Source organism: Simochromis diagramma, unplaced genomic scaffold (genome assembly GCF_900408965.1).
Source record: "Simochromis diagramma unplaced genomic scaffold, fSimDia1.1 OVJJ01000208.1, whole genome shotgun sequence".
In the NCBI taxonomy this organism is placed as follows: Eukaryota; Metazoa; Chordata; class Actinopteri; order Cichliformes; family Cichlidae; genus Simochromis; species Simochromis diagramma.
The window spans coordinates 2,499,781-2,510,914 of NW_024386789.1; the positions used below are offsets into that span (position 1 = coordinate 2,499,781).

At 42.0% G+C, this 11,134-nt stretch overlaps 1 protein-coding gene across 1 annotated transcript; it reads left to right on the top strand.

The window, feature by feature from the left end:
• The first annotated feature begins 522 nt into the window (after positions 1–522).
• lrrc3ca (leucine rich repeat containing 3Ca) lies at positions 523–7,891 on the top strand. Its single transcript, XM_040023339.1, has 2 exons — positions 523–1,279; positions 5,135–7,891. Exon 2 carries the CDS (start codon positions 5,220–5,222, stop codon positions 6,012–6,014), a length of 795 nt encoding a protein of 264 aa, XP_039879273.1. The 5' UTR covers positions 523–1,279; positions 5,135–5,219; the 3' UTR covers positions 6,015–7,891.
• The last annotated feature ends 3,243 nt before the right edge of the window (positions 7,892–11,134 follow it).

The window sequence follows — 11,134 nt, forward strand, 5'->3', positions numbered from 1 at the left end:
AGATGTGTTATGATGCTTTTATCCAGCCTGGATCTCATAACACAAACAATTACTAGTCCCTAAAATAATCTTACAGTAATATGTCTGGACAGACAAAGAAATTATACGTTCTAAATTGAAACAGGCACTGGGATGGGAATTTGAAAAGGATATGTTGGAAAACAGTGATTTTTATTTTATTTTATTTTATTTTATTCTTTATCTCTCACTGCTCCAGGATTATACAAAAAGCAGTTCATAGATGCATAAAATACTGTATTTCAACTCAAATAATCAAAAATTATTCATGTTTATGCTTGAATCTCTTCCTTAGCACACATTCATCACTATCAATGAAAGAAAAAAGAAGTGAATCATATGCCTTCTGTTATTCCAGAGCACCAGTTTGGGTGAAGTATCCCATTTTATTGATTTTAATTCCATTAATACCTTATGACTGGCTGCTTGGCAGGCTCTCCCAGGCTAGTGGCCATGCACGTCTGTTTTTATAGTGTATTTGATTGGACATCCTTATCGGGTGGCAGCAGGCAGGAAAGGGGACTGGAGACCGGCAAAGATCCACAGCGCTGGCAGCCAGGCTGCATGTTTGAAACAACAAGCTTCAGATCAAACATGATCAGTGTAGGCTGCCAGCACAACCGAGCCATGTTTGTGCACTGCATTGTGCATGAGCTCATTTCTGCGTTTGTGTGTGATGGTGTGGGAGGGACACTCTTTTACTTTCCTGGCACCTGATGCATGCACACTGAACTCACGTCAATCCCAGCAATTAGTAGATTCAAACGAATGAATGGATTAAGTCATGCCATCACATGGACTTTTCCTCTGTATATATGTCCAGCACTCAGCTCCAAGCAGTGGCAGAAAATATCCGACCAGTGCGTAAATGCGCCGTGAGACTGTGCATTAATATCAATTTTGCCATGTATTTGGATCAAAGTCAGTGAGACACCGCCGTCACTGAAAGTCATGCCCTCGCTCTGTTTGCTTGCCAGTTCGCTGAGGCTTGGGCAATGTTGCCTAGTTTTCTCGTTGCGTGGAAACTAAAAGGCTGCTCTGAGTGAGAGCCCTGGAGTGAAGGGGCATTTCCACTGGCGCGTCGTAGTTTCCAGAGCGGCTTTCGCCGCAAGTTTGACGAGCTGCAGGAGGACTTACTGGAGGCGAACCAAAATATCGAACAAGCCGCTTGTTGGAAAGCGCACTGATCTGGTGGAAGATATTATTTTTGGACACTTGCCTAGAAACGCGCCATGGAAGGAAGAGGGAAAGCGGCAAAGACGTGAGTGTTTGTGATACTGGCCACGATGCATGTGTTTTTTGTTCTTTGTGATAATTTATGCAGCTAATCCCCCCCCCCCCAAAAAAAAACCAACAAAAAAAAAAATCGCCGTTTAAACTAAGATTTTAAAAACGTAGCTGCTGTTGGGAAAAGGCGCTTAATGATGCTGACTATAAGCAGGATGAAAGACAAACTTAACAAAGGTATCGGTTCCACGAGGTATCACCTTTATCTGCTTTCAGTTTAACCAGATGCTTGTACGTGAGGAAAACTGGTATTTTTGCAGGACCCGGTAGCCGGTTTAAGCCACTCATTTTAGCTCCTGTGATGTCAGCTGGTCATCACTAGGCTGTAAAACTTTACGTTGAGGATTTGAAGATTCAAGTCAATCTTGAGGATACACTGATGAGTCAGTGACACAGTTTTCTAATCTCCAGCACGGAGTGAAAGCCATTGCATCAGAAGAGCTGGCTGCTCGGCAGTATTACTGTTTACTGTACTGCTCTCTAAGTCAAGTCAAAAAGATTTTTATTTGGAAATGGAAATCTACCGAGTGCAGTGTTTTGCTGCACGGAGCCAGAAAAGTGTATCCAGAATAGGGCTTCATGAGCTGAAATCAGTGAAATAATATTTGGCCTGCATTAAAAGGACCAATCCAAGTTAAACAGGCTATATCGAGGATGTTCATTTGTCCTTTCCTTGTTGCTGTTTACCCAGGCCGCCACAAATAACGGTCAGCTCAGGGGAGAGTGGGGTGAATTGTGCCAGTTTTTAGTTAACGTGACTTTAAAGCGAGGCCATGACAGTAATGCTTTCAAATAAAATATGTACATATATTTCAGGATGTGGTGCATCCTTGGGCACAATCACTTTGAATCGGAAATATAGTATTTAAGAAATACAGCTTTCTGGAAAAAAAAGTGGCACAGCATGCCTCCGATGTGGGGTAAGTTGTGCCTTTGGAAAGAATACCTTGTGGTAAATTGTGCAACTGATTATAAAAGATTCTTTGTGCATACTCAAAAGCCAGTTCAAGGCATTTCATGGGACTTATACCATAAAACATTGCTTCTAGTGCCTTTATATATTCTGCCAGTTCTTTCTCCTATGCTCATCAAAGACTTGATTGGCAAGTCCAGTTCTTCTCTTCTCACTGTATTGTTTTAATGTCATCCTGCATATGTTCATCCTCCTTGCCACCTGACGAATGGACTTCTCCATGTCCTCTAAAGGAGTGGAAACCCTGCCTGTCCTCCTCATTATAACTCCTTGGCATGATAGTCTAGTATTAATTGTTGGTCTGAAATTAAGATTGTAGTATAGTTTTAGTGGTAAACTGTAGAAATAAAAGCTACAATTACAATAAAATAATATATTTAAAATATTCATAATTGGGGGTGAGTTGTGCCACTGACACAGCTTAACCCAGGCCCCTTGGCACAAATCACTCCAACCCTACTATTTTGGAAAAAATGCATCATCCAGCAGTTTTGAACTAACATCATGCTAGCTGTGTGGACACAGTGTAGCTTGTCAAAGCATTAAAACATTTGTGCAATGTTTTCAAACTTGTCTATAACTGCTCAGACAAATCAACCGAAAAACCTTGAGCCTAGAAATTTTACTTTGAAAACCGAAAAACTGTTGTTTTCTTAACTTAAATGTGCTTAATTCTCATGCAGTGTCGTTCCCTTCTTTGCAGGATAAGTAAAATGGCTGACTGTTCAAAAATGTGTGGTCACATGACCAATTTCTTCTATGGTTCCCTAGAAACAGGGGGTGGCACAACTTCCCCACTGGCACAAATCACCCCACTTTCCCCTATTTAAAATTCACGTGGTGTTCACAGCTGCCGCAATAGGCTACTGTTGTGAGACTACACACAACAGACACTAACATATATTAGATCTTAATGACTCGGATGTCTGCGTGTGTGTGTGTCCACGTCATTGCTCCATATTAAAATGGTCCCAGAGTGTGCGCAGGCCTGACAGCAGTGAATTTAGGAAGTGAGAGATTGACCTGTGGCTGCAAAAGCAATGCATTTGCAGTGCCAGCTGCATCGTTATTTATCACATTACGTTAAGAAGACTAACTGTTTCTAGAACATTTGCATGCATGCAATCTTTTGCAAATACATTACAGATTTTTCTTCATTTTTTTTTCTTTTTGCAGACCTGTGCCCCACCCTGCTACTCATCCAGCTTACACCATGTCTACTGTCTTGATCTTATTTACAAGTGTCCCTTGCCTTTTCCCTCTCCTGCCTATCCTTTCTCTTCCAGCTGTCTTTGTCAGCTGCCTCTTTGGCTTACTAACATCTGCCCTTTTCCTCGATCTCTCATTAGTGTCACGCAATGTTCTCTGTGCTGTCACTGCAATGTTACCCCTCTCCTTAAATCGTTGTGATATCATTCTTTCTCTCACAACCCTGTGCTTGTGTGTCCAATTTCCCCGTCTCACCCACATGCTTTCCCCATCTCTGTCACCAGCCCTTTTACTTCTGCTCCCCCATTATCTCTCAGCCAAATACCAGGCTGGCATGCTATGTGATGGGAAAAGTACTGCCTTTACAGAAGCATAACACTAGCTGTACAAGACCCTTAATTTCCTTGGGTTTTAAGCTTTTCTGTCGTGCTGTTTTACGTTCTCGAACACCCTGCTGCCACAGAGTGCAGAGGGAAATCCTTTGAAAGTTGCTTTCCTGGCCTTGATGAAGACTGATAAATGGCATATCTGAAGGAGGCAAACCGCAGCAGTCAGTGCTTAATAGCACAAGCTTCGTCTGTGCTTTGCATCAGTCTCCCCAAATGGCTCATTATTGAGGTTGTCTGACACTCATTTGTTAACTAGTGTGCACTGAGGGTTTTAGCTGCATCTCATGTACACACCACCAGTGCCACTACTCACTACCCCCAACCCCCCCAGTCATGTGATACTTTGAGGTACTTAGAGATCGATTTCATTTTTAATCTTGGTAAGTGGATCTTGCTCAGTCCCTGACCATTTTGGAGAAATTAAGCAGCCTGGTGAATTCTTCTTTCTCTTCAAACAAGGCAGATCATCACATTGTCTGTTTAGTTGTTTTGGGGGCATTAGCATTTACCTCAGCATAAGGATTGGGTGGCCAGCGCTAACGTTACACTGACTTAAGGAGTTTTTCCTGAAGAGGATTAGTAACAGGATAGGAGTAAGCCCTTATCAGCTATTAATGAAGTGTGTTAAGGTGGGTTGACCTGCAATTTTCAAAGACTTGCCTACAAAATATAAAAGTTTTATCATTTACAGGACACAAAGACAAGCTCTTATCTCTGTGTTACTTGCACTTCCCAGTAAAACTAGAACATGTTAAATAAAAAATCTGGAAATTTGACAAAAGATGTTAAAGAAAAAAAGTTAAAATGTAGGTGGAGTTATGTTTTGTTTAGAACATTTTTTTTCCCTCTTAGTGTCACACTACTATGTTAATGCCCGTCTATGTGTGCTGAAATAGCCCTGCACTGCAGGGATGTCAATTATAAAAGAGGCACAGTGACAGCAAAGTATTTTCTTAGCTTGTTTATTGTGCTGGGATGAAGGGAATCTTTGATCCTTTGAGTTTCTTGGAAACACCAGTTGTTGCTAGTTGGCAACACGCTGAAATGAGCGTACAGTATTCCCGCTGCCTCCACAGTGCAATTAGATAAGCTCCTGTTGCTCCCTTAAATAACATCACCGCTTCTGAAGAACATTTACAATCATCAGTGTTTTACAAAAGAAAAGTTTTTCACTGTACAAGCTGCTCTTCATTTCTTGCTTTCAGAAGGTAAACTTCCCACAGCCCGTGTCACTTTCTGTTGTTTTTTTATGCAACAGGTTCAACAGTTACTGGGGAGGTTGACGTGGACTTCAGCCCTCAGCTGAGGTGGTCCTCCCTGGAGCATGCCCACCGTATCCCACAATGTCCCTTCTTGCAGACTGGCTGCTACGCCACTCGGTGGTCATGTGTTTGCTGCTGCATAGTTTGGTGCTAATGACCTTCTGCTTTCATCATGCTGCCACGAGTTGCTCCAAGAACTGCTACTGCACCGAGAGCGAGAGTGGCGGCAAGACGGTGCGCTGCAGCAACCTGCAGCTCACAGAGATCCCGCAGGACATCCCCAATGACACACGACGTGTCTACCTGGATTTTAACCTCCTCACCACAGTTCCAACAAATGCTTTTGCCAGTTTAACCCAACTGGTTGAATTAGACCTTTCACACAATGAACTAAGTGAGTTAGAACCAGGTGCGTTCAGAGGCCTCGGCTCCACGCTACAGTTCCTGGACCTTTCTTCTAACAAGTTAGGAAACTTGACCCCTGATGCCTTTGAGGGGCTGCGAGCTCGCGCCAACCTAACAAACAATCCGTGGCACTGTAATTGCAATTTGCAGATGGCCATGCCTCGTGTGGACCTGGAGCCTGCATCACTGACAGGCGTTGTGTGCCACACTTCAGAACCTGAGAAAATAGGAGTTGAAGGACTTGCCTTCCTGTTGGCACCGGACATAGACCTCTGTGTGGAGATGAAGAGGACTACAGATGTGGCCATGCTGGTTGTTATGTTTGGCTGGTTCACCATGGTCATCTCCTACCTTGTCTACTATGTCAGGGCTAATCAGGAGGACGCACGTCGACATCTGGAGTATCTCAAGTCACTGCCCAGCAGACAGGGCAAGTCAGAGGAATCTTCCACCATTAGTACTGTGGTGTAGGACTGATGATGGAGCTTTGCGTGGGAACTGAAATGGTATCCCACAACAAATAGGACTGAGGTACTGCCCAGCTGTTGTCACGGAGCCAAGTTGGGCAATAAAACATGTGCCTGCACAAGAAAACCAGGCAACCTAGCCCAGATGAATAATTCATGTTTCAGCAGCCCATTAGGAGTTTTCGTTGGGTGAGTTGATTGTTTAGTCTGCGCGCTAAAGAAGTAAAAGCTGTGGCATCTTTTTTCTTGAACTCCAAACATGGGGATACAAATAGAATTTATCCAGTGGTGCATGCACATTGATGTACCTCTCTCACAAACAGACAAGTGAGGAGGAAGCATCAAACAGCAATGTAAACTGTAGGACAAGGCAACACTACAGTATGGAACTCTGTACATCTGTTTCCCATTAAAGTCCTTACAGTATTCACCACTATAATATAAGTGAAGTGTTGTTTTGGGGGGTTTCTTATATTCAACTGAGCTGAAAATATATACAGCATTTGGAATCCTAGTCACTCTTTTGCAGATGCATCACTTCTCATGTCTCCCTGCAGATGTATGCACGATGAAGCAATACTCAGTTATTCTGTGATGAGTTTGATAGCAGCTACAGTACCAGAGCACCATATCGATGAGAACAGTCGACGTCCACCTGGCTCTACATGTAGGGAGTACTTCACAGAAAACTCCTGCTACCTTATGCCTTAAACAACATGTGCATTCGACACATTGTGTGTGTGTGTGTAGGAATGTCCTCTGGCTATAACTGCACATAAAAAGACATGCCTTTTTCTGGTTGTTAAAGATTTAAGAGGATAGATTTGAGAGATTTGGTGGTTTATCTACTTCTTAACAAGCAACCTTTGCAAAGTCATGACAATTATAGCCTACATGATATCACAAACACATTGAAGCTCTGGAAAATGTGCTAATCATATATCATTCTCAGGAAAAAAAAAAAGATTTCAGGAGGTAAGAATTTGCAATTATTTGTTATTTCATATCCAAGCTTCTTTTTTCTTAGCTGGTCGGAAAAGCCCAAACATACATTGCTTTTATCCCTTTACACAGAGGAATCCTTTATGATACCTGGTTATCTAGTGTCTGCTTTTGTACTGTTTTTCATATTCTCTCAAGCCTTTAAAAGGCTCCCATGGTGCCTGTGGGAACCATATTGTCTGATGCGGTCACTGGCATGGGTTTTCAAAATAACATTTATGAGGCCATGACCTGCTGGGTCCATTTAAAGAGCTGGCGGGGAAGTGAATCTCCGATTTCACCAGAGGATGGAAAATAGGAGGATGCATTTGTATCTCCTTTGATGAAATCGTGTTTTGTTTTGTTTTTTTTTCTTTTTCCTGGTATAGAAAGGTAAGAATAGCCCAGTGCAGTGCTGAATAATGAAATTTGATGTCGAAGATGAGGGGAATGGTTTGTCAACAAGGGCTTCCCTGTGTCGGACACACAAATTGCCTCTAGAGCAGAGCAAGACCAATGAATGATTTATGGTGGCCATAAAAACACTTGAGCAGAAAGACTGGGACTGCACCCTTCATCTTCTATGACCCAGTTCTTAAGGAGAAATTGAGGGAGAATGCCACAGGGGATCATCTGCCCCCATCTCTACAGCCCAGCTTACTCTTGCTTGGGTAAAGCACTTTCCAAATGTCCTTCGGCTGCTCATTGATGGTCCACAGAAGTTGCAGTAAACTCTGAGCCAGTTCCATCTCATTCTCAAACTCACTTTCCCAAAGGCAACCCTGTGCCTGTAAGGAATAGTCTGACAATTTAGGAAATACTCTTTCTTGATGGGGGATTGAGATCAAAAACTGGGGTATACTCCAAAAAAATAGCTTGAATAAATAAGTTTCACTTTTATATATCGATTGATTTATTAATTACCTGTACAAAAGCTAAAGTACCAGATTATTTCTTGGCTAAGATCTAGGGTTAAATGAACATGTGCTACTAAATGTATTTTTAGACAGTCATGCTGGGGCTATGCTATGCTATGCTAAGGTAAGCTATGCTAAGCTAACGTCAGGGGCGAGGAAAAAATCGCTTCATACCCAAGTTATGAAGCGGTTCTTTAAGAAAAGCTTAGAAAAGATTGAAAGTTTCTGGGGAAAAAATACAAATTTAAAGGTGGTTGTTGGTGTTACATGCTTGAGTAACTTTTTCTGTTAGCAATATCTGATGAAGAGGCTTTGTGCTCCTGAGTTTCAGGAATTTGTTACAGAAAACAATCATCTCTTTGGATTTAATCTTAAAGAAACCCAGGTACAGCCTCCCACGATGAGCAGGAGCTTCAGCTGCACTGAAAAATAGATGGTGTACCTCCCTGTGACATTTCCTGCCACAGTCACTCACACACACACACACACACACACACACACACACACACACACACACACACACACACACACACACACACACACAAATAGTGATCTCTCCTACCCTCTTTCCTCCAATAACACACTCTCACGGTGGCTTTGAAACCAGCCACCGTAAAGGGAGCCTAACTGCAGGGGGAGATAAGCATTAAACTAGTAGCAGACATGTGTCTCAGTAGCTCTTCCAGCTAATATATGTGAGTGTGTACATTCGTTCGTATCAGAGGCGCGGGTGCATGGCGGGTTTTGAGGGTGCCGGTAATGCAACACCTGTTCCCCATGCACACATAAATGTTGCTGAGGTTAATTTAAATTTCAGGCCAGCTCAGCTTGCCCCGCCTGCTACCTTGGACACGTTACACTGGTGTGAGCATTACAACTGCTAGGTAATGGGACACAAACTAGGGGATAAGGTGACTCATCCAATCCCACAGAGCACAGCGCTGTTTGGGATTGGGTTGCAGGTGAAAATGTTTCCAGGTTCTGAGATCACATAGTCCCCGAGTGAGGACCTGAGTGGGCACCTGTCAATTTGCTTTTTTAGCCAAAAAGGTAAGTGACACCTTCAAGGCTTTATCTGAGGAGACCGTCAAGGACATCCTCTGGGTAAGTGTCAATATTCTTTGAGGCTGATCTGAAGAGACTTTCAGGAGACATTGTTTCAAGGTCCCAGCTTTATTTTGTGTTACACAGCTCCCCCTGCGGTGGAAAGTGTGTAAGTGTGAGGAAAATAAATGTCCATGTCTATACATTACAAATAGAATTTATTAGTCAAAGAAGATTGCATTTAAAAGACAATAACAAGGGCAAAAGTAGATAGCATACTCTAACTAAAAATTCATTTTATTTAGAGTATACTGGGAGCAAAATGACCTGCGGGACCCAAATTGGCTTGCACGAGTTCCCCCTGACCCATTTTCCTATACTGTCATTTTTTTAACCTTATCAGTGACTGCTAGAGATCAGGTTGTGATTTTTTTTAAAGAAAATAATGTAGCTGAGCAGTGCAAAAAAGGGCAAAAAAGAAAATATCTTTAAAAAATTACAAAGTTATATCTACAAAATTTCAGGACCTGGAGAAACCACCATTAACTACAACTACTGGGTAGTACTGCATTAAAAACAGATGGTTCTGTGGTGGAAATCACTGCATGGGCTTGGCAGTGCTTCTGAGAAATACTGTGAGCTAACCAGGAAAAATACAACATCTGCCTTCTGATCAATTAGAATCTGAAATTCTTTTTAGAAATCGTGGAAACTCTTTGGGCTAAAGAGAAGAGATGTCTTTCAACCTGTCACAGATGTTGACAGATTAAAAGTCAACATCTGTGACGGCACTGGTGTCCATCAGTGGACGGTATAGGGGAACCGTCCAACCGTCTCTGTTAAGGCAGAGATATACAGGTTGTGCCATCTGCAGGCTGTGTTGTTCAGGGAAAGTAAAAACTACATTTTGCATGCATGTACGGGCATCTATACAGATATACAGATTCTAGTCTTACTGAACACTCAGAGAAGAATGCTCAAAATATTTTTTTGCTGGATTAATATTCAAAATGAGAATAAATTTGAAAATAAGAATGACAATTCTCAGTGGTAACCTGAATATGATTTAAAAACAATTAACAACACTTTTTGTAATGATTTTAAAATCAGCCCAACTTTTATTTTCAAATGCAACAAAGTATAACGGCCAACATGCTGGGCACTGTTCTGCTGAACAACAAACAATTATATTGCCATCACTATTATAATCTTACAATGAAACAAAGTCTCATATGTAATTATTCTGAAACTAAGTTTAGGCCTACCACAAGTTTGTTTTGTACTTACTTATATAAATCAAAATAAAATATTTGTTGTTCTGTCACAAATGCAGTCTTTAATTTAAACAACACATTTGTTTTTCATTCTAACACATGAGCTGGAATGTTGTAATATTTTAAGGATGGCTTCTTTCCAGTCCAGGCATTACTGCCTGCATGACTATCATGGATCGAGGTGATCCAAATGTAAGTGCAGAAGAAAGTCTTTAACTTCCCTTAAGTACAGTGGCAGTGGATGTGGGTTGGAGATGCAATGAGCTTGAACCTGCAGGCGACCATCTTCACTGACCACACCATCTGTGACGGAGGACTCATCTCTCCTGGTGTCCTGCAAGCAAACGATCATATGTTTTAGAACACAAACTTAATTGCTTTCTTAAAACATTTTTTTCTGCATTTGGTATAAAACAGACTCCAATTTAGAAAATCTCAGGCTCCCTCCCCACCGGAGAGGTGACATTCAATGTCCCACTTGTCAGTCTGGATAGCCTTGACCACCACCCGACACACAATAATGTCATGAAAGCATCATTTTAAAAAGGGCTATGCAAACATGGCCAATAACTTTCATTTTAATGATGTGCAAAATGATTTGGGCACAAAACAAATTTTGCTGTTTGAAAACTTGCAGACTTCACTATATACAGTGTATACCAGGGGTCGGCAACCCTAGGCACGAAGGGTTAACTGATGGCACGACCATAGCTGGACCGGCCATCGGGCATACCGGGCATTTGCTCGGTGGCCCGATGATTTTTTTTTTTTTTTTTGTAACGGTATAAACAATGAAAGGTGGTGGATTGGCCAGATGCTGGCCGGTGTGTAAAAATAACTCAGTTGTTTGGTGGTGGCTATGGCAGAGCTTCCACAGATTCAGTAAAATTAACAAGTGGTGGAGGCCA